Raw genomic sequence first — 24,982 nt, 5'->3', positions numbered from 1 at the left:
GAGGACAGACACTGACACAAAGGGATTTATTTATACATTTTTTTCACACAAGATTAACACTTTTATTAATCGGATTTAAATGGAAGTATATGTGAATCCTGGGTGCAAATTGTGCTAATCTGGTGTAAAAACATTTATAAGCAAAATCTAAAATGTTTCAGGTCCCAGTTTGGATATTAGCTTCTCCACCTTAACAATTTAGTAACTAAAGTACGTAATAATGTAAAGCATTTACATCTAATGATCTCAACAATATGTCATTTTAAAATACGTATACTGCTTTTCCATTAGCCGAGACATCCTAAAATATTCACCTAAGATGGTTATTGACGACTGAGCACGAGACATGGCAAAGAAACTGTGTTTAGGGATTCTGTCCAGCAGCAATGTTATTTTCTTCCAGTGACACTTACTGCTTAACAGCTTGTTTCGATGGGCATTCATTTATGAAATATGCTTCTTAATTTCTGGCTGCTGCACACTGTCATATTGCACTGTTATCATGACCCTCCCATTTGTTCCATAAACTGTTCTAATCCCTGCTGTACAGTTAGTAGATCCTACTGAGCATGAAGTAGCTAAACACACAAAGTATGTGCCAAGTACTCTAGGGAAACATCTGAGTGTGTAGCAGCATGGAAGATAATAAAATAGATAGGATGGTGGAGTCACGCTCAATGAATTAACATATCACAGTTGCAGAGCAAATGGAAAATCCATGCCTAGTTAAGATGCTTATGTATAAATACCATAATACCACTGATTTAGCTACAGTAATGAAATGGTGACTCTTGTTTAAAGCATACACCTAAACACGATGATGAAATACTTTCTTAAAAGCTGAATTTTATATATTTTTGGGGGGTACAGCAGCAAACGCATTAGTTATGTGTAATTGTGTATACCCTTTTACCTGCAAGCAGCTGCTTCAGGTAAAATTCCTTTCAGTGCCTCCTCCAGAACTGCTGGATATTGCCTTGAGCATTTGTTTTCTGGTGTTGTACGGGTTTACAGCAGCCTATGCTACTGAGAAAAGTTGCACCGCTCACCCAACTCCTTCAACCCTTTCTGCCATTCATATTGCTCATATTGCCATTCTCCCACAATGCATCACATTCTGTGAATTGAGGAGGAACAACTGAATGACAGGATGTCCACCGCCCATTCAGAGAATGTGATGCATTGTATGAGAGTAGTAATCCAAGCAATATAAATGGCGGTGAGGGCAGAAGGGGTGGGCAAGTAGCACAACTTTTCTCAACAGCAGAGGCTGCTGGTAACCGATACAGCACTGGGAGACAGAGGCTCTGGGAAGTATCTAGTGGCTCTATAGGGAGGATTTTTACAAGAAGCCGTCGCCTTACACATGACTACAGTAATATGTTTGGTGCTGTATTCCCCACCCCCCCCTTCCAAAAAAAAAAACTTCATATTAGACCATTTTAACCCAAAGGTCCAAAGGTGTATAATTGTGTTGAGCCAGTCTTCAAAGTGGTTGTAAAGGCTGAAGGTTTTTTACCTTAATGCATTCTAAGCATGAAGGTAAAAAAACTTCTGTGTGCAGCAGTGCCCCCCAGCCCCCCCAATACTTACCTGAGTCTCATCGTGATCCAGTGATGTGAATGACAGCCTCGGCTGTCACAGGTCTCTGCCTCCTCATTGGCTGAGACAATAAGCGAGAGCCATTGGCTCCTGCTGCTGTCAATCACAGCCAGTCAGCCAATGAGGAAAGAGAGGGGACAAGGCCAAGCCGTGACTCCATGTATGTTATTAAAACGTACTGTTCCCTTTCAATCTGCAGTTCTGTCATTTTCTGTACAATTCAATACAATATGTTATATAAGTTTATTAAAATCTTTGCACTGTACATTGAGCACCCAGAGGGGATTGTATTTTTCTCTACAAAAGTGGAGTTACTCTTTAAGGGCTTATTCACACTGGCAGTTGGGGGAGGTAAAACCCGGAGGTTGAGTCGTGCTTTTACCAACCTCCAACCGCTACCCCCTTTATCTGCAGAAGCAGTGTCTAAGAGTGTACACATGCCGCAGTTGGAAGTGAATGGGGCGATCTGAAAGCCCCCAGCAACTGCGTGCAATGCACACGGTTGTGGCTCACTAGTGGGGTGCAAGGGGCTAGAGCTGGCAGTGAGGAGGTAATATAACACCTCCTCTCACCACCTATCAAATTCAAACCAGAGCATATGTGAACAAGCTTTTAAAGAGGAGTATGGATTTATAATACAAAAAACATTTATACTCACCTAGGTGGATGCAACATAAACCCAATGCTGCAACTGTCCCCCGCCGGCTTTACATTGAGAACTGAGTGATTAGACACCGCTGATCACTCAGTTCTCCTCTCTGTTCTGAGCAGGGAGCCGTGACTGTCAGTCACCAGCTCTCTGCACTGCCCTGCCAGTGCTCACTGGAGCACCGGGGTGGGGAAAGAGTGGCTGGCTCAGTCTCCCAATGGCATAGCTGAGAAGCTGAGCCAGCTGCCGGTCAAGGCCTCTGGGTCGACCATATGGTCAGGATCTTTTCAGTGCCTGGACCAGCTCTGTGCCGTCTGAAAACAGATCACAGGAGCGCAGAACGAACTGCTCTCCTGTGACCCATAGAAGAAGTATAGCCAAAAAAGCCTTGGCTATACTTCTCCTTTAAGGAAAGAAGCTGCCATAACAGAAGAAAAAAGAAAGTCTTGCAAAGCTATGCTTTAGCCTACTGCATGCATTTAATTCCTACATGCACATTTCGCTCTATTCCAGATATTACTGCAGTTTATATACATCTGATACCATTAAATGGTTTACTTACTCTGTGCTATATTACATTTTTTGTGTTAAATGTATAACAAAAAATGTTTTTCTTGTTTAGAATTAAGTAGGGAAGGGTTAAAACCTGTTTAAAATCAGTTTATTTTTTATTGTGTCTCATTGGGGACATTTCCTGCACTTCTTGTCATAGAGACACAACAGAAATTTAGAGAAAATCTTTACAAAGTGGGATTTCCCTATTAGACAGTTTTTACCGGAACAGTTGTCCCCACTGGAAGGTTTACACTTAATTCTTGCTCGTGAAAAACTCTGTATTTCCCTTCATTTTATGTTCTTTGGACAATGTTCACTGAATCTACCTAGCACCTAGGACACACAGCAATAAACACTTGATGGGGTCTTATCCTTCCACACTCTATCAAAAACTAAATAATAAAGTTTCTGATATGTATAAAATTAACAAAATATGAGCACTTTCAAACAAAGTATACTTATTCTTTTGCCCCTGCTCCCCTAACCTAACAGATCCCATCCTCCTGGTTAGAAGAGACAGGGAGGTGTGCTTCCTAGACTTTTGTGAGGCTCTACTGCACAGGAGCAGCCAAGAAAACACAAGCAACAAACACAAGAGGCTGAGGGCATTGAAACTCAGTATATATGCATCTGTGGAGGGAGAGAGTTAGGTTAGAAAGCAAAACAAGTAAGAGCACTTTGTGTGAAAGTTTAAAAAAGCCTAATTATTTATTAACAGACATTAATTTTATCTTACCTCTGAACTTTGCTGTGGCTGATCAGCAGGGCTCTGAATCTCACACAATATCTCTGTCTTCCTGCAGTCTGCATTCCATAATCTCAACAATCTGTTGGATTTTTCTTCTTGCCTCTGCAACAAGGATACAGGAGATTCAGGAGAAACTAGTTCAAACTACTCATGTACATACGATGGTACCTACTTAGTCAGTTTCTAACTCCTTCTAACCAGTCACATATACATGCAGTCTCATTTTCAAAAATAGGCTTACATGTGTATGTGAACAGTTCTGACGCCAGAACTGTTCACATACACACTCATCAGTGCCCATGAAAGATAAAACAATCCAGGACTGGCAGTTAATGGTCAACTGACCAGCCTTGTTGCCTTTGTCATTGAACAATGCCAAGGTGACCTGAAGAAGCCCACTAATGTGTCTAGATGTGTGCAAATAGCAGGCAAGGTCAATGGATTTTGTGGATTTTGTGCAGGTATGCCTTGATGAAGATGATTGTTGTTAATACAATGAGTATTTCTGTCAATTTTTCAACCTGGTAGGTACCAGCTTACAGTAAACGTGTCCAGATCATACACACAAAAATATTTACCTATTCTAAACAAGAAGTAAAATCACTTTAAAACAAGCAACTCATTCAACAATGTATCTACTGTATAAACATTGTGGAGAAATTGGTTTTCAAATGTAACAGCCTTCTAGCTATATATCAATGGCCATACACCTACACTATGTGCAAATATGTTGCTCTGTCTTCAAGATCACAGTGCAAAGAATATTTTGAAATATGTTACTGGAAAAGGTGAAATTTACAGGATAAAAAGACTTCTGTCTTCACTTATCCTTTTAACAAGAGAAAGTGTATAAAATGGAGCTCATGCTCTCTATCAAAGTAGTGTTAATTACACATCCATTCAGAATGGAAATAAAAAACAGGTTTATACTTACCAGCTCTGTGCAATGCTATTGTGCAAAGCTGCCCCTTACCTCCTCTTCTGGGGTACCCTGCCAGTGCTCTCTACTCCCCCCATAGCAAGCTGGCTGCTTTGAGGGTACTCATGTGGGCATGCTCCCAAGCCTGTCTGTATGCGTCCATAGACACACAAAGTGTGGTGTGACCCTAACCCTTGCTATATCTTCAGTGGTTTTGACTGACAGCAGCAACAGCCAATGGATCCCACTGCTGTCACACACACCAGACTGTCCGCTTTCTACTCGAGGGGTCTGCATTTACACACACACCAGACTGTCTGATTTCTACTCAAAGTGTTCTGGACAGATTAAACAGGCCACTCCATGGGTGCGGTAACATGCTGTACCCCACGTGCCCCCCCCCCCCCATAGCTGGTGTCAGGGTGAGCAGAGGACGATCAGTGAACATCTCTTTGCTAGTTATCTCTGCAGTGACTGACACTGGAAGCGACAAACATGTTGTCACTTTTGGGTTTAGAGCTGTGCTTGAATAGCTTCAATGGAGTGCAAGAGAGACAATAGGGTTCTAATAGAGCTCTGATGTCTCATTGAAGAGACCCTGTCACTTCCATTGTGCTAACACATAAGAGTTTCCTAGCCCCTATGTCAGTGTTTATCAACCTTTTTTCAGTCAAGAAACCCTTTAAAATCCTGCACAATCTCAAGGTACCCCATTCTAAAATGTAAAACATTATTCTAAACACATCCATACACACTGTACAGCCAACATTAGAGGTGATTTATTCTTCCAAAGCAAATATACCTTTGTACACTGGTACTGACTAGTATTCCAGTGTATTTCTCTCCATTTATCTCCCTCACTCTTCTAATGTGATGTCAGTGCTGATGGAGTAGGGCAGGGGAGGGCAAACAAGGATGATGTGCATGCACCCCAATGTCCTCCTTATCAACTGATGGTGTCATTGGTTATTAGGAAGCCAACAACTAGAAGGTCAAAAAATACACAATGAAAAACTGTGGCTTTGTGTAACTAAAAGACAGGATTTGTCCACCTGCTGGCTAGCATACAATGTTTGGGCACTTTTTAGGCATTTTGGTCAAGGCAAAAAGACTGCCCTATGTGATAGTAATAAAATTAAGGAGAAAACATTTTTTAAAGCCCCCATCCTTCATCATGTACAGGCACATATGAAAATGGCAATTGCACTTTAAAGTGCTGTTCATAGACAATTTCGGGTACTATAGTTTGTCACCGTTTTATGCGCACACACAATTTGAAGGCTTGGCATCTTTAATACCTACTTACTTGATGCAACCTCATCTTTTGTATTAAAAAATGTGTGATATACAGCGGGTAAAATAAATATTGAACAGGTCACCATGTTTCTTGGTAAATATATTTCTAAAGGTGCTATTGACATGACATTTTCACCACACATCGGTAACAACCCATGCAATCCATATATATAAAGAAACCAAAACAAATAAGTTCAAAAATAAAGTTATAAATAAGCAGGGGGCACAGAACTATGGAATCATAAATAATACATCAAATACAAATGAATAAAATACTAAAAAAAACGCTGTAAAAGCAAGTGTCTCCGTGTGCATAAATTATTATGAATAACACACTATGGAGCAAAACAAGTTAAAGTGCAAAGAGTAAAAGTCCACAAATAAATGATATATGTCACTGTATCGTAACTATTCAGAAATATTCGTGAGTGCCCAGTCCACAATATCCCAGTGTTGAGAGGATCATGAGGATCTCTTATGATGAATGTAAACGTGGTGATATCCAAAATGATATAAGACTGCGCACTCACCAGATGCGCAATCAATATGCGCATGTAAGAGATAACCCCTCTTAAGGTTTGAATCCAGGAAACCTTCTGGAATGTGGTCTGGTCTATTCCCGTGCTCTGCTCACCCAGTTACCAAGTATGGCTCTGTCCTCCTTAGACGTGACTCTGTGGGTGGTAGGAAGCTCACAGGGAGCCCCAGAAAGAAAGGAGGCCCAATAGCGTAATACTGCTTGATAATACAGATTTATTCCATCCAGCAAGCAACCTCCTGTATGGAGAAACAAGTCGCATGCATTGCTCAGATGTGATTTTGGCCCATTCTTCCACAGAAACTGTCTTTAAATCTTGAAGCTGATATCGTATGTACTCTCCAGCGCCTCAGGATATGCACAGCCAAAAGGGAAGCCAAGGGTACCAGGACAGAGACAACCAAAGTAAATGCTTCAGGGGTGCAGCCCTCCTCAGCCGGGGAAATCAGCCACTGGATCGAGAGAAAACAGGTGGCGCACACACCTAGTGCATTATCCAAGGTTTATTGTAGGAGTGAAAGAATAATAAAAACATACTCAGACGAAGCATGTATCTAAAAAGCATAGAAAAATGACAATGGCCACAACGGCAGGCAAGGTGTTCTCACTGTCAGTGCGGTCATATGGCTGACGCGTTTCCGGAACGAATCCCTTTCCTCAGAGCTGATGACCAACCTCTGATGCTGATGTATGTTGAATGGAAAGTAAGAGCCAAGTAACAAGTGGGAGGCACATATGCAAACTGTTTTAATTCCTACACCGTTCACCTGATTTGGATGTAAATACCCTCAAATTAAAGCTGACAGTCTGCAGTTAAAGCACATCTTGTTCGTTTCATTTCAAATCCATTGTGGTAGTGTATAGAGCCAAAAATGTTAGAATTGTGTCGATGTCCCAATATTTATGGACCTGACTGTATGGTGTGGAGGCACTCTGCACATGCTCAGTTTGATGTGTATTGCTAGAGCTTTTTTTTTTTTTTTCTTGGGAGAGTACATGTGATCATCACAGGGCCAATCAGCACTGTCCAGACAGGTCAGGGGTTCTGCATCCTCCTAAGGCAGAAAGAAAACTTCTACAAGCTGTAACTAGTGCTCTGCTGGACACTGACAGAAGTCACAAGATTGCTCTAACTGCTGATGAGAAAAGATATTTAGAAGTTTATATTGACTAAATTAATTGCATTTCCATGTTCCGAGTACTGTGGGAGACTGGATACAGTGAATGCAGGGTCCTGGGTTTAGTAACACTTTAAATAAATTTCAGTTAGTGTGCTCAATACTTTTTCCCTGTGTAATTCCATTTTATTATACATAACTTAAATTCTGAACTTATTTGTTTTGGTTTCTTTGTATGTATGGATTGCATGGGTTGTTACTGACATGGTGAAAATGTCACCATGAAAAACACCTTTAGAAATATATTTACAGAGAAAAATGGTGACGTGTTCAATACTTGTTTTACCCGCTGTATTGTGTTTGTGTACACTGTAATTAAATACAGTGTACTTTTTGTGTCAATACTAAACCTACAAGCAAGTGCATTGACATCTGTCAGAAAAAAAAATTGTTTCCCATTCAGTAGTGTAGATCTAAGCAATTAGGCACCAGAGAACCTTGACATTAACAGTGCAATGTAAAGTAAAAAAGGAAATGGCATATCAAAATAAACTGGATCACTAGAATGAGCAGGTGTGGTTATATAGATTTTTGTAATATTGATATGAACACATTTTTCAGGAGTTACATGAATTCCCCTTCTTCAGGGCTTCAGATTAAATATGTGCTGTCTAATAGTGCAGTAGGTGATCACTATAAGTGTATGATCAGGACCCAGATCTTAACAAATTACTGCGGAAAGACAACAATCCATCGTCTGGTGTTTACTGTAATACGACCAAAATGCCCCCTGCACCATCCACACACACACTAATTTTCTTTTCCAAGATCCAAGTCCCTATCTGACATTAACAAGTTTTACCCATTCTCAATACTGACTATCTGTTTGTTGTAACATGGAGAATACATTTGATCTAGCATTACCTAGCTTGCCTATGAATGGTGAAGTATAAACCTAAGGTTTCATAGCCATCACATAGTATTGTTCTGTTCCTCTATCATTTAAAGTTGAATTCTAGGATAAGCAAATATAGTCTAATTCCAAGAGGCATGTGTATTCTTGTTTAAATCTTGATCAACCTTGTTTATGTTTTCCAGATCTATGCAGTAATCCTGCGTGAAACTTTGCTTTAAGCTTAGATTTACCTTCAACTATGTAGTGCAAGGGCCTGCTTGACTGCATACAAATTGAAAGTGTTTAGGTTTGACCTCATATTATATGGTTTGGGTAAATCTAAACGAAAATTATACAATAAAATTGTATAATGTATGGCCAGCTTTTGTTTGGGAGATTCTTGTAATTAAGGCCAGTCACTGCTGCTTTCATTACTTGCAGAGTGGCTGATCTTGTTACAGCCCTCTCTATGCAGCCTGTAGTGGATGTACTTGCTGGGTCCATCCTACAGACTGCTCTCTGCACAGGGCAGGAACAGCACTGTGATGATGTCACATATCTGTTTGTGTTTGGTGCACACCTATGTGGCTATTGAGGAATACAGTATATTGATACAGTATGTTCATTTTTTTACACGAAGCTTCAATCTCCAATGGCTCTCTTATCTGGGGTTATAGAATACTCCATAAAATTTTATTTACAATACAATTCTAATGCTTATTACATATTTACGCATTTATCAACCTACATAAGAAAAAACATAAAAAAGAACAAGGTTTTTTTTATTAATAGTGTACCAAATAACGTCCTTAAATATAGTTAGAAAGATTACCAATCAGCATACTGACACTGCTAAATTTGTACTAAGCCTCTAGGTATGAATGTCCTCTCGCAGTGAAAGAGTTAAGAGCAACATAAATGCTATTTAATTAGTTGTTTTGAATTATAATTTACTTGTGTCACGTAGTCAGATCTGCCTGTTCCCAGAATAATCATACAAAGTTTCTCAAAAACTAATTTCAAAACACATCAGAAGTTGCTGCTCGATAATTTGCATCCATTTAATTCAACATTCATTCAAGTCTATCTATTTACTTGTTCTGCAAATCAAACAATGTTATTTCAAGGTGCAATTAAAACGAATGCTAAATTGTGGTTCACAGGCTTGTAAATATGGGTCGGTGCATTGAAAATCTTTCTATCCTAATTGCAAAAGCCATCATGACCTTAAATATTGATGTGTTTGCAACAAACATGAACCAAAATAAAGGTAAGACTAGGAAAAAATAAAATACATACATAAAATACAACTTTGACACCATTTGGCTGGGCAAAGTCTTCCTCCTGAGTCATAAAGAGAAGACACTCTGTAATGCAGCAATATTACCAAGTGACATCATGTAAATGAGTTAACTCTCCCAACAAGATGAGTATAATGCAGAAAAGAAAGGAGTATGCTCCACTGTCAAATAAACAGCTTACAGTTTCTTCCTACAATGCATTAAAGGAACACATGTGGTCACCATAAAACAATGACATATTACCAATTAGGGCCCCAGGGTGTACAGGTTCATATCACAGAAAGCAGAAAAATTGACCATCTATCCATTAAAAGTTTCAATTTGACCTTTAATTCTCCCCTTTCTAAATTTCTTCATGTCACTTCTATATACCATACATACTGCTACATGTACAAATGTGTATGCTCAACCTCTTCAAATCTCAGTGCAAAGAATGCTGAATGATGATAAAATGTGAATTATTGAGTTCTCCTCTTAGAACAGTAGTCAAGGATTTAAAGCAGATCTAGCAAATCTTGACAATACCAGGGTGTGGAAATTTTTGAAAAAACTATTTGTCCAGGGACTAAATCAGTGTTCCAATCTATTTGTCCCTCACGACAATCTTTTTATCCAGAATTAAAAAAAAATGTTTTAACCAAAACCATATTTATTGTGCTGTTATCTCCTCCTCCCCTCCCTGCCTGTCTCTAGCACCGCACCCAGGGACTAGCAGGAAGGGCAGAGACTTTGCAGTGATTCATTAGAACACTGATTGGGTGCTCCTCAGGAAAGGGGAGTGTCCTGGGCCCGCAGATGGGCAAGTGGAGCCCGGGAGACCTTGGGGGGGGAGGCCGGCACTGTGTGGAAGCAATCGGAGGCAGCGCTGCTGCCCGTATGCTTCCACCTGACAGATGAGCCCTGCTGCTTGCCCACAGCAGGGCTAAAGGTTGAAAAAAAACTACCTGCCCGGCGCCGGAAACTACATGTCCCTGGCATCAGGCGATATCAATTCAACATCCCTGCAATAGTTCCGATGCTTGCTGCACTGCCCTTGTTATAAAACACTCCGCTTCCACCACTGGAATACTTACCTGCCAGCTGGTGTCCAGTTACCACCTCCTTCTTTATTATCTGCCGCGAAGAGACCCCTGGCCAGCAAGTAGAAGGAACCAGCAGTCACTGAGACCCCTTCATGAAGTTGTACCAGCCAACAGGTGCCAATGCATCCACCACTGGATTATATATTAGTATGTTTGCTGGTGTTAATAAAAATCAGCAGGAATTCTTCCACCAGTAAATCAACTGATCCTTCCATAGTATTGTACAAGAGTCATTAGACCATAAGGAATACTTACATTTTGTATACGAGATGCACATCCATAGTTTAGTGCATGCTGTGCAAACAATTTTGGCAGAAGATAGGCTTTAATATCTTTGCAACTTTTGGATAATCTCATAGTTATCCTTAGTCACTTGGTTAATGCACAGCTAAACACCATCTTAATCTTGGGAGAGAAAAAAAAATGGCAGAGCTATTATCATGTAAAACTGTATTTACAAATAGAGATGAGCGAATCGAACATGGCGAAGTGGAATTTGTTTCGAATATTGGGAAATATTCGATTCGCGCCGAATCCGAAAATTAGCCAACTTCGGATGCACGAATCGAATTTTCCCAAAAATGGCGGCGACATGTGTGGCGACGGAGCGGGGATCTCTGGGAAGGCGCGCAGACAAGGCGCGCTGACCCATAATGCATTCATTCATGACATGTGATCGCATTAGCCAATCAGCAGCCAGCCAGCCAGCACTGTGTAATGGTGGAGCTATAAATTGCGGCCATCTTACAATTCTCCATTAGCCTGCGGTCATTCAAGAGAGACAGACCTGTCTGTATTAGGGACAGAGTTAGGGCCAGAGAGACTTTAGGGCCACAGAATCGTTACTTAGGGACACAGAATCATTACTTAGGGACACAGAATCGTTACTCAGGGACACAGAATTGTTAATCAGGGACACAGAATTGTTACTCAGGGACAGACACAGAATTGTTACTGAGGGACACAGAATTGTTACTGAGGGACACAGAATTGTTACTGAGGGACACAGAATTGTTACTCAGGGACACAGAATTGTTACTCAGGGACAGACACAGAATTGTTACTGAGGGACACAGAATTGTTACTCAGGGACACAGAATTGTTACTCAGGGACACAGAATTGTTACTCAGGGACACAGAATTGTTACTCAGGGACAGACACAGAATTGTTACTGAGAGACACAGAATTGTTACTGAGGGACACAGAATTGTTACTGAGGGACACAGAATTGTTACTGAGGGACACAGAATTGTTACTCAGGGACACAGAATTGTTACTCAGGGACAGACACAGAATTGTTACTGAGGGACACAGAATTGTTACTCAGGGACACAGAATTGTTACTCAGGGACACAGAATTGTTACTCAGGGACAGACACAGAATTGTTACTCAGGGACACAGAATTGTTACTCAGGGACAGACACAGAATTGTTACTGAGGGACACAGAATTGTTACTCAGGGACACAGAATTGTTACTCAGGGACACAGAATTGTTACTCAGGGACACAGAATTGTTACTCAGGAACAGACACAGAATTGTTACTGAGGGACACAGAATTGTTAGTGAGGGACACAGAATTGTTACTGAGGGACACAGAATTATTACTCAGGGACACAGAATTGTTACTCAGGGACACAGAATTGTTACTCAGGGACAGACACAGAATTGTTACTGAGGGACACAGAATTGTTACTGAGGGACACAGAATTGTTACTCAGGGACACAGAATTGTTACTGAGGGACACAGAATTGTTACTCAGGGACACAGAATTGTTACTCAGGGACAGACACAGAATTGTTACTGAGGGACACAGAATTGTTACTAAGGGACACAGAATTGTTACTGAGGGACACAGAATTGTTACTCAGGGACACAGAATTGTTACTCAGGGACACAGAATTGTTACTCAGGGACAGACACAGAATTGTTACTGAGGGACACAGAATTGTTACTGAGGGACACAGAATTGTTACTGAGGGACACAGAATTGTTACTCAGGGACACAGAATTGTTACTCAGGGACAGACACAGAATTGTTACTGAGGGACACAGAATTGTTACTGAGGGACACAGAATTGTTACTGAGGGACACAGAATTGTTACTCAGGGACACAGAATTGTTACTCAGGGACACAGAATTGTTACTGAGCGACACAGAATTGTTACTGAGGGACACAGAATTGTTACTCAGGGACACAGAATTGTTACTGAGGGACACAGAATTGTTACTCAGGGACACAGAATTGTTACTCAGGGACAGAAACAGAATTGTTACTCAGGGACACAGAATTGTTACTGAGGGACACAGAATTGTTACTCAGGGACACAGAATTGTTACTCAGGGACACAGAATCGTTGAATTAAAGAGTATGTCAGACAACACGCAGAGGAGTGGCAGAGGAGGCAATGTTTCAGGAGCGAGCAGACGTGGCAGCAGAGGAAGGGGTCGAGGCAGCACTAGTCGCAGCCAGAGGCCAGTGCTCCCGGTGTCATCCAGCGGTCGTATCTCCACCGACAACCCTGCCGTCATCGATTGGTTGGCTCGGTCGTCTTCCTCTTCCCAGGTCACCTCTGACACCTACAGCCAACGGTCGGTGGGTACGTCAGACACAACCGTTAGTTGGCATGGCCCGGGAGCAAGCCCACTGAAATCACGTGTCCTCTACCTGCCCCTGTCCTTTGGTGTTCCCTCACCAAGCGAAGTATCGCATGCTGTGGGCTCAGCCCCACTGTACAGTGAGGAAGAGCTAACAGAGGGCGGTCAGGAACGGGGGGAGACATCCGCCTCTTCAGCAGCCAGGCGAAGAAGTACTGGCGAGGAGAGTGGCTCGGTAGCCGGTCTAGAGACAGGTCTGTCTCCTGACCCACACGCAGCCGAGGGGGCTAGTAGTGAGGCGGAGACCCTAATTGATGATGATGAGGCTGATCGCACTTGGCAGCCTCGTCGTCATCTGCCAGGCCCGTAATCTGCCATGGGCCCCCGTACCGCCTCCTCATGCTGCTGCCAGGTCCGTAATCTGTCATGGGCCCCTGTACCGCCTCCTCATGCTGCTGCCAGGTCCAGAGTGTCTCATGGGTCCCTGTACGGCCTCCCATTGCTGCTGTCTCCATCGCCACACTCTGCCATGTGCCACTTTCAGGTCTCCTCACACTGCTGGTGGGTTCCATTTTGTCATAGGGTGCTGGCAGATTACGGGCCTCCCATTGCTGCTGCCAGGCCCGTAATCTGTCATGGGCCCCCGTACCGACTCCTCATGCTGCTGCCAGGCCCCTAATCTGTCATGGGCCCCTGTACCGCCTCCTCATGCTGCTGCCAGGTCCAGAGTGTCTCATGGGTCCCTGTACGGCCTCCCATTGCTGCTGTCTCCATCGCCACACTCTGCCATGTGCCACTTTCAGGTCTCCTCACACTGCTGGTGGGTTCCATTTTGTCATAGGGTGCTGGAAGATTACGGGCCTCCCATTGCTGCTGCCAGGCCCGTAATCTGCCATGGGCCCCCGTACCGCCTCCTCATGCTGCTGCCAGGCCCGTAATCTGTCATGGGTCCCTGTACGGCCTCCCATTGCTGCTGTCTCCATCGCCACACTCTGCCATGTGCCACTTTCAGGTCTCCTCACACTGCTGGTGGGTTCCATTTTGTCATAGGGTGCTGGCAGATTACGGGCCTCCCATTGCTGCTGCCAGGCCCGTAATCTGTCATGGGCCCCCGTACCGACTCCTCATGCTGCTGCCAGGCCCCTAATCTGTCATGGGCCCCTGTACCGCCTCCTCATGCTGCTGCCAGGTCCAGAGTGTCTCATGGGTCCCTGTACGGCCTCCCATTGCTGCTGTCTCCATCGCCACACTCTGCCATGTGCCACTTTCAGGTCTCCTCACACTGCTGGTGGGTTCCATTTTGTCATAGGGTGCTGGAAGATTACGGGCCTCCCATTGCTGCTGCCAGGCCCGTAATCTGCCATGGGCCCCCGTACCGCCTCCTCATGCTGCTGCCAGGCCCGTAATCTGTCATGGGTCCCTGTACGGCCTCCCATTGCTGCTGTCTCCATCGCCACACTCTGCCATGTGCCACTTTCAGGTCTCCTCACACTGCTGGTGGGTTCCATTTTGTCATAGGGTGCTGGCAGATTACGGGCCTCCCATTGCTGCTGCTAGGCCCGTAATCTGCCATGGGCCCCTGTACCGCCTCCTCATGCTGCTGCCAGGCCCGTAATCTGTCATGGGTCCCTGTACGGCCTCCCATTGCTGCTGTCTCCATCGCCACACTGCCATGTGCCACTTTCAGGTCTCCTCACACTGCTGGTGGGTTCCATTTTGTCATAGGGTGCTGGCAGATTACGGGCCTCCCATTGCTGCTGCCAGGCCCGTAATCTGTCATGGGCCCCCGTACCGCCTCCTCATGCTGCTGCCAGGTCCAGAGTGTCTCATGGGTCCCTGTACGGCCTCCCATTGCTGCTGTCTCCATCGCCACACTGTGCCATGTGCCACTTTCAGGTCTCCTCACACTGCTGGTGGGTTCCATTTTGTCATAAGGTGCTGGCAGATTACGGGCCTCCCATTGCTGCTGCCAGGCCCGTAATCTGCCATGGGCCCCCGTACCGCCTCCTCATGCTGCTGCCAGGTCCAGAGTGTCTCATGGGTCCCTGTACGGCCTCCCATTGCTGCTGTCTCCATCGCCAACTCTGCAATGTGCCACTTTCAGGTCTCCTCACACTGCTGGTGGGTTCCATTTTGTCATAGGGTGCTGGAAGATTACGGGCCTCCCATTGCTGCTGCCAGGCCCGTAATCTGCCATGGGCCCCCGTACCGCCTCCTCATGCTGCTGCCAGGTCCAGAGTGTCTCATGGGTCCCTGTACGGCCTCCCATTGCTGCTGTCTCCATCGCCACACTCTGCCATGTGCCACTTTCAGGTCTCCTCACACTGCTGGTGGGTTCCATTTTGTCATAGGGTGCTGTATTGCCCCCCATTGCTGCTGCCTCCACCGCCACACTGTGGCTCCACACTCTGGTTTTGGCCCCGTGACTGCCCAAATGAGTGAAGTGTGCGGTGATTCTAAGATCGACGGCACTCATCTGCATGTCATACTGACTGACAGTATTATTTCTCTTCCCCAGCAGACTCCAAGGGCATTTAAATTAAAGGTACAGTGTTCTGCACTAATATAAAGGCTCTCTGAAGCCTAGAAACACCCTTTTTATAAGTTAAATTCGCAGCGAATATATTCGACTCGAATCGAATTTATTCCGCGAATTCGCCGAATCAGCCGAATCGAATTTTTGAATACTTCGCTCATCTCTATTTACAATCATAAAATGTAAAAAGGGGCAACATCAGACTGTTATAAGGATGTTTCTATCCAGGTCTGATGTTATTCATACAGAAAATAATGGATTAGAAAATTATGGCCCCTAGATGGTGTTGTTGATAATAGTAAATAAACACTTATTTACCTACACTAATTCATACAAACTGATCGCTTCTGATGGGCCATTTTAAAACGCAGCAGATCACAAAGCAGGGTACCATGTGATCGGTGTGACCAATCAAAGCGGTCATACATGTAAACAGAGGCTTCATTTTGCAGCCTGTGCTCTGTTTCCTCTAACTCCGATCAGCTGTGAAAGGAAGCAGAGTGTTTTCCTACAGTAACTGGCACTGTAGGAAAGCCTCCTGACAGGCTGAGACAGGTGCTGGTCCAGACATCTGCGTGGATCCTGACTTTAAAGTCGGGACTTTCCCAAGCCTTGTCAAATCAACATTTTTTTATAGCTCGTACTATTGCAATTTTATATAGCTTTGTATCAACTAATAAGACTCTAAAAAGAGAACAAATGTCTATGCTGTATACTCCATAACTATTTAAAGGAATGCCACAGGAAGTTTTCAGTACATCAAGATGTTGCAAAATTCTTCTTCATTATCTGTAAAGGTGGCAATGTACAAGTAAACCTGTTTGGCCTTGGAACCTTCTCCCCAGCAAAGACACACATCCTATATTGCAGTAGTTTTTAACCTCTTTATGATTAGAGACCCCCCAATAGATTGCCCAGTATGTCCACATACCCAAATTGTAAAACAAATCGTTATCACCAGCTAGTTCTGATTACTACCACTTTAAGAACCTGTTGCTATGGTATTGACAGGTTCCTAAAGAATTATTGCCAGTTCACAGATTGGGAAACTAGCAGCAATTAAGACCTGCTCTGAGCTTGCGAATAAACGTACACCAGTAGTCATTAAGGGGCATGTCTGTGCTGGAAAACCGACATGTATGTGACAGCTTCTCACTCAGTACTGTACCCCTGGCACTGTTGAGCTGTCAGCCAGCAGAATCCCTGCTTGAAAGGTAACAAATGGGCTGAGTAGAGTAGGGACATCACCCAAATATTGTAATGCCCATATTTGTGAAATGGCTTGTGTCTTCGAGCAGGCAGAGCCTTAGGGGGAACTGAAATCAGGTATTTCCTACTATTCATTGATAGCACATAGTAGTGGACTGAATAGAGGCTATGGACCCATACACTGGTATGTGCTATCAATGAACAGCTAGGTTGACCTGATAGGGAACTAATCTCTCAGTTCCCCTATAGGCTACGCCGTCCCAGTGACACAAGTCATTTCCCAAATATGGTCACTGCCTGTTAGTGTGGTGGGAGCAGTGGCCAGGAAAGGAGGGAGCACACTGTAGAAGAAGTATCCAGTATGGAAACTCCAACATCAGTGCCTGGCACTGACAAATTCATGTACCTGTCTCTAACAGGTACATATATCATGCACAAGAACCAACAATTTTGGTTTGGTGGCCCAACGAAATTTTAAAAAGTTTCTAAGGCACCCTTTTTTAATTCCCCCCACAAAGTGACCTCTTCACACTGAGCAATCTGAAATGCTAGGTTTTCTTTATTCAACTCTTCTTTATAAAGGAGAATAAATAGGATATCAGACACAAAACATCCATCCCACTTAAAATGCTAGCATTACCATGCTCACTTGCTTGTCACAAAAAAATTAAACTCAGGCTCCATATTCAGATAAAAGCACTACACTGCCAAAAACACTTGCAGTAATCTTAGCCCCTGGTCTTAGGTGGACAGCAAGGAACAATTAAACATTCACTGCAAATAAGTAAATAATTTAATCCAGTACCATAACAAAATGCCTAAAATTGCTAGTTGGCTGCCTGGCTGTGGTTTCAGTGTTTTCTAAGCCATCAAAAAATGTGGCCAAAAGATTTTAAGAAAAATCAATACACTTTTGTCAAACTTATTTTTGGTAATCAGCTCAGCACTTGGACCACCATAGAAGCCAAGCAACTAGTTTAGACCACCATAAAAACCAAGCAAGTAGTTTTTTCAGGTAGTCAGCAATGGCAGCATACCAATTTCTCTCAATGCATATCAATTTCTCTCAATGCATGTTTCCTTTAAGGCTTAAACTGGTTGTAAAGGCTCAAGGTTTTTTACCTTCATGCATTCTATGCATGAAGGTAAAAAACCTTTTGTATGCAGCAACCCAACCTCGATCCAGCAATGTGAATGAGAGCCTCGGCTGTCCCAGGTCTCTCCCTCCTTATTGAATAGACAGCAGCGGGAGCCATTGGCTCCCACTACTGTCAATCACAGCTGTGTGTGAATGGACATACAGAGCAGCAGCTGCTGCCTGCTCAAGTGCCCCCATAGCAAGCTAGTGACCATAGTGACCCGAGAAGAGGAGGATCTCTGCACAAAGAAGGTAAGTATGACATGTTTGTTATATAAAAAAAAAATCTGCCTTTACATCCACTTTAAGTATATTCTTACTCTATATACTTACCCTGTCTGTCAATATCCCCTGACCTACAGTAACTCACCCTCGTCTCGAGCTGCATACTAATCTGAATCAGGTAGCTTCAGCCTTTCTCACTCTCACTGCTGGACCCCAACACATCTGGGGACCTTCCACTGGAAGTACAAAGAAATCCAGTATTACAGGGCGATGTTTGCACAAAGGGCAAGAAATTACACATGCTTGATTTCTAAATGGCTGATATGGGTTACGAAGTAAACCTGATTTGGAATACACTTGCACACTCATTCTGTGTGATGGAGTCCCTAAGCAAAACCATTAAGGGCCCCCTGTTTCTCTAACCTCCAATCTGCAAAGGATGTTCTTCTAGTATTATAGAATACCCATTGCTTTCAGAGCAATTATACAGAGGCCCCTAAACTACATATGCATTTATTTTATCTAAATATATTTATCAAATGTTGTTGCTACCTGCATAAATTATTGAGTAGTCAGACAATCCTGGGCCACCAATGCTGCTGGACCCCAGAACACTCACATACTCTGCTATGGCTATATTTATGCACTTGTGTACATTATATCTCAGCTTCTAAGGCCTAGTTCGCAGGCATTTGAGGGGCGTTTTTAATGCTCCTTAAACGCCTATGCAAATGATATTATGAACATATGTGCTATTCATATTATTAAAACATGAAGCGTTAGCGTTGCGTCGCTTCAAAATTGAAGCCTCATGTCGAGTCTGGAGGAGTTTGAAGCCTTTCAACGCCTCCCATTCAAGTCTATAGTGACGCTCCACAAACGCACTGGCAGGCATTTGCGGGGCGTTTGTAGTGCGGTTGTGGCGCGTTAATACCATTAGAGTTTATTATAGGCGTTTGTGGTGCAGTTTTAATGCTTGTAAAACGCTTATAAAATGCCTCAAAACTGCGCAGAGGGTGTTTGGGGAGCATTTTTATTGCTTGTAAAATGCCCATACTAAAGCTCATTAACAACTGTCTAACGCCCAAACTAACGCTATAGAGGCATTTTTGAAGAGTTAGAAATTTAGTCAAGTGTGAGCAAGCCCTAACTAAACTGATAGAGGGGAGATGGATTGGAACACCTGCCAGTTTTTATTGCTGTATGTGTCCCCATTAGAGAAATTCACCCTCCCTATTTGTCCAGTTTACCATTATCATTGAAAGTGAAAGTAAAAGAAAATCCAAAATTTTGGTTTGTCTGCAGAAAAGTAATAGAGGGGAAATGTTCCAATGGGGACATTAGTTCTGGTAATCTGGGGGAATTCCCTTAACCCTTTCGCTGCCAGAGCCGTTTTTGCAAATTTTTTTGCACACGTTTAAAAAATCATTTTAGGCCTGAAGATTACACAAATCCCCCAAATATGATACCTTTTATGAAGCAGACACCCTAGAGCACAGGCGTCAAACACAAGGCCTGCGGGCCTAATTCGGCCCTCCAGGCCATTTCACGTGGCCCTTTCACCTCTCCTGCTTGTACTCCCTTGTCTCAGCCTCCACCTTGTCTCAGCAGTTGGCAGCAGAGATTAAAACTCCTCTGCTGAATTCTGCACCTCTCAGTGCAGCTGCAGCACCCCCTAATCTCCGCCTCCCCTGGTCTCAGCATTCAACAGACTCTGGTAACTGACTCCACTCTTCCTCATGTCCTCCTCCAAACCCTGCACTTTCTGCTTTCCAGCTCTGCCCCTAAAGGGGGTACATGGTGATGTTAGGGAAGGTGTGGGATGCTTGACATCTGATGCAATGGAGGTTGGGTGCTCTGGACATCTAGTCTTACAGATACAACCGGCCCTTTGAGGGCAACCATAATGCTGATACAGCCTGTGATGAATTGGAGTTTGACAACTCTGCCCTACAGAATAAAACAATGGTAGTTACAATTTTTTATGTCACACAATATTACCGCAAAAATCTAGGAAACTCAAATTTCAGTAAAAAACACTAAAGTGAATTTTAGGGCAAAAAAAAGATGTTACCCAATTTTTTTATTAAAATATAAAAGACAAGGTTGCGCCGAGTAAACAGATACCCAACATGCCAAACCTTAAATTTGTGTGCACCTATGAAATGGTGACAAACTTCAGTACCCTATATTTTCTAAAGGCAATGCTTCAAAATCACAATCAACGTTTTCCCGCATAGGCTCCCTAACGTGTGCATTTATGTTTGTACGTGCATATATGTGGGGGTGGGGGGGCCTCAAAATTTTCTTTTTTTTGGGGGGGGGGGGAATGTTATGTGCTTGGGTGTAACTGTATCTTGCATGTCCCTTCTGGGCTCCACTGGATGTATTTCAATGCAGACAGCATTGCAATACATTGCTTCTTGGCTGTGCTAGCCAAGAAAGTGACACCTGGAAGTGACACTGCACATGTTCGTCTGCTCTATTCTCTCCCCTCCACAAGCCAATACCGAAAATTACACTCCCCAGGCCCGCAGATGGGCAAGCGGGCCCGGATACATGGCGGGAGTGCAACCGCCCGACTGCTTCCAACTGACAGGCAGGAATCAGCCTGTCCGTTTTATACACAATCCCGGTGGCTGCAGCCATGACGTATGGACCTGGCGACAAAGGGGTTAAAGCAGAACTCCAAGCAAAAATTTCTTTACATGTCCTTGTTGCTGATTTCCTACCTTCACTGAATATGTCATCTATCTTCTGGTTCACTCAGTAGCTGCTCTGAAATAGTCTATTCATTTTCAAATCAAACCATTAATTCTCTTTGGTTTCCTGTTTGTAAGACCGGTGGCTCCTATGCCTTCTATTCCCCTTGCCACTGGTCTTGGCACATCACTCCACATCCCTGTACTTTTTTCTCTAGGAAGCAGTGATGTAATTCAGCCTCACTAATAGTAGTGCTGGGCGGACTGAGACTATCAGACACATTCAACATGTACAGACCTGGTGTACCTGCCCACATTCACTACAATTCCCTGTGGTAGATGGGAACTGTAGTTTCCTCGTACTGCAGAGAGGGAGGAGAGGATATCATGTAATTCCTGCTATTACACCTCCTCCTTGGCAGAGCAGATGCTGTTATCTTTTGAATTACAGAGTTGAGGTCATGAAAATTTAATTAGACATTTCACCTAAATGGTAAGGGCTTTCAAAACTGTATTAACTGTTTAGTAATTTGTGCAGGGGGGGATACTAATTGGTTGCTACAACATGCAACGGTCCTATCAACCAATCATCCACTTGTTAACAGAAGAAGTTTTGAAACTCCCATCATCCATCCAGATCAACAGCACCTCCCACTCTCTGGTAAGAAAGGTAGGACAGGAAAGGGGGGGTGGGGGGGAGAGACGAGCATACTGATGTAAAGGAAGAGGGGATGTGCTGTTAAGGAGGGCTGCCTTATGCAAAGAGTGGACTGCTATGTAAAGGGGGGCACTGAGATGTAACAGGGGTGCTGTGATGTTAAGGGGAAGTGCAATAATATAAAAGGGGGGTTGTACTGTACAAGAGGGGACGTGATGTGTCTGAGGCTGTAACATACAGGGGAGACATGGTATAAAAGGGAGGATGCTATATAAAGGTGGGCTGTGATGTGAAGGAGATGCTATAATGTAAAGGGGTAACTGTGTTGTAAAAGGGGGGACTTTTATGTGAAGAAGGCTATAATTTAAAGGGGGACTACGATGTAAAAATAGAGGAATGTCATGTAAAAAGGGGCACTGTGATGCAAAGGGGTGAAACTGTGATATAAAGACAGGGGACTATGGTGCAAAAGGGGGGCTGTGATAAAAAGATGGGGGACCGTCATGAAAAAGATGGGGTACTATGATGCAAAGGGGGGTGACTGCAATGTAAAGTTCAGGCCTGTCATCACACTGTAAAGATGGGGGGCCTGTGATATAAATATGGGGGGTTGTGATGTAAAGGGGGGACTGTAATGGAAAGAGGGGGAACTGTGATGTAAGATTGTGCTGTGGTGTAAATGAAGGAACTGTGATATAAAAGATTTCACTGTGATATACATATTGTGCTATGATGTAAATAGGGGGACTGTGATATAAAAGATTGGATTGTGATGTAAATATTACGCTGTGATGTAAATTGGGGGGGACTGTGATTTCTGAAGGGCTATTATGTGAGGGGCAGAGTAATAACACAAACATGAGATTTGGACCTCTACTGGAAGAAAATGTTGCTGTCCACCCCTCCGTGAATTGTAATTCAATAACCCTGCTATGCAGTATACCATATGACTACCGAAGGCCAAAAATAAAACTTTTAAGCACCCTTCAAATTATGAGTTGTACTAACATACCCAAATTTATTTTGGATAGACTGGCATACCTTAATTTACAAAAAAATTAAGACATTTAACCCAGTGTACTACAACATATGCCATGTGCATTAGCTGCCACTGTACAGTGTGTTTGGTTACCATTCACAATTAATTGCTCCTCCAACACACCCCAATATGTGTTTTTCTGTGTGTTACTTTAACACACCAGTCTGAATGAGCCCACAGTGAATATTCGCTGATAAATGTGCATATTTTTCAGAAATGCGGTTGGATAAGGGACAAGTCTGATAACAGCTCTGGCATCCCTGCAAACCACTAAAAGCAATGAAAATTGTGATGTTTGATAGACCAGATGGTCTCTAAAGGTTCCTAAAATGAGCTTGTTATAATGGCAGATTAGGATGTTTTAGAGAATATGAAAATAATTACCCTATATACGAGGAGAAAAAATAGTCTGAAAGCCAACCAATATCTAATTAGCATTGATCAGATATTAAACTGCCAGGATGATAGATGTACTTATATGATGACCACATATGCCTGTGACTGCACATTACTTGTTATTTCCATTTTAATAACAGACTGCCACATTTTTCAGGTATACTTTGTATGCTGACTTCTTATGAACAGTAGATTAAATTCACAGCATGCCTGCCACAACTATTCACAAGTGAAGAAAGTTTTTAATTTTAGAATGTACAGTATAGTCACATACCAGAAGCCTCTGTGAAGTAAATTATAGACAGTATTGCCTACTGTTAAAGGGGAACTAAACTTGCAATGTAAACATTTCCAGGAGGTAGGTATTTATGGTAGAAGAAACATTGTACATCTCTTCTGCCATAAAATCTATTCCTCTGCCTGCCAGCAGTTTTGTACGAATTGTATACTGGCAGCTGTGCAGCCATAGGTATAGGAGTTACATTATACAGACCAATCAAGATGCCCAAAGGCTCCAAACCCAGGAGATAGAAGCACAGGCGACAAAGTGACAAGGGAATGTGGACAGTCGAATTGCTGGAGGAGGCACTTTGCAAAGCAAGCAAGTTATAATGCTCAAATATGCTGTGCATACTTTCACATTACGTCAAATGCTCCAGCTCCAAACAAAAACATTTCGTTCCACTTTAGCACTGTGAAGCTTTCTTAACCAATTGAGTCCCTAGCAACATTTTAAAGTGGTTTCTGATGCCCCCATCTGCATTTACATTGGAACCAGCAGCTGTCAGCGATAGCCAGCCCAGGAGCTAGAACTTGCAGCTCCTGGGCTTTCAATCTTGATACACAGCACTCCCTAGGAGCCCCTGTAGCAGACGCTGGGAACACAATACTTCCACAATGAGTGGAATCAACAGACAGCTAAGCTAAGGTAATGGAGCAGAAATACAAAGTAGAATAACAAATAATATCAATGAACATAAGTATGAGACACAAGTTCTTAAAACTTACTTTTTTGATGGTGGTGACCAAGTTAGTGTAAAGTGAAGCTTTATCCAACACTTGAGAAACGTGGCTAACTGTGGATTTCTCAGTCTTCTGGGTGATATGTGCAGGTGCCAACTCTGACACAAACTGTACGTCAGAGTCAGAGTCAGAATCATTTGACTTGTTTGCTAGAAATTCCAGCCTGAATTTATCAAACAGTCCCAATGGACTGCTACAGTCACGCTCCTGTGGTAATTTCAGATAGCTTGGAGGATCCATGTCCACACTTTGTAAATTTGTCTGAAATATATATGGTTATTGTTAAATATATCACTAATGAATAGATACTTAATATTAATAAAAACAATCTATGGATTATTATTTTTTGCAGGTTAGTAAAACATGTTCCTAACTGTATGCACAAATTAGGGGCCATTATCCTTAGCCATTTTGCTGCCAGAGCCGTTTTTTGCATTTTTTTGCACACGTTTAAAAACATTATTTCAGGCCTGAAGATTACACAAACCCCCCAAAAAGTATATATTTTCTGAAAGCAGATGCCCTAGAGGATAAAATAGTTGTAGTTCCAATTTTTTGTCACACAATATTACTGCAAAGTTCTAGGAAAAATTTCAGCAAAAAACACACTACAGTAAAGTGAATTTTAGGGCAAACAAACGCAATTAATTACCCAAAGTTTTGGTAAAATATAAAAGATGAGGTTGCGCCAAGTAAATAGATACCCAGCATATCAAGTCTTGTGTGCGCCTGTGAAATGACGACAAACTTCG

General features: G+C 43.0%; 1 protein-coding gene across 1 annotated transcript in view; it reads right to left on the bottom strand.

Moving 5' to 3' along the window:
* SPOCD1 (SPOC domain containing 1) overlaps nucleotides 1-24,470 on the bottom strand; it is a 222,845-nt gene extending 198,375 nt beyond the window's left edge. The window contains exons 1-2 of the mRNA XM_089673946.1: nucleotides 24,216-24,470; nucleotides 3,543-3,656 (exon numbers count right to left, since the gene is read on the bottom strand). Of these exons, the coding sequence (XP_089530072.1) occupies nucleotides 3,543-3,656; nucleotides 24,216-24,470 (369 nt within the window). The remainder of the gene's footprint in view (nucleotides 1-3,542; nucleotides 3,657-24,215) is intronic.
* Between the last annotated feature and the right edge of the window lie 512 nt (nucleotides 24,471-24,982).

This window comes from Staurois parvus, unplaced genomic scaffold (assembly GCF_062004578.1).
Source record: "Staurois parvus isolate SC_StPar_1 unplaced genomic scaffold, SC_StPar_1.0 ptg000145l, whole genome shotgun sequence".
Classification (NCBI taxonomy): domain Eukaryota; kingdom Metazoa; phylum Chordata; class Amphibia; order Anura; family Ranidae; genus Staurois; species Staurois parvus.
The sequence above is the reverse complement of the archived record's forward strand: the minus strand, read 5'-3'. Positions and strand labels throughout refer to the sequence as shown.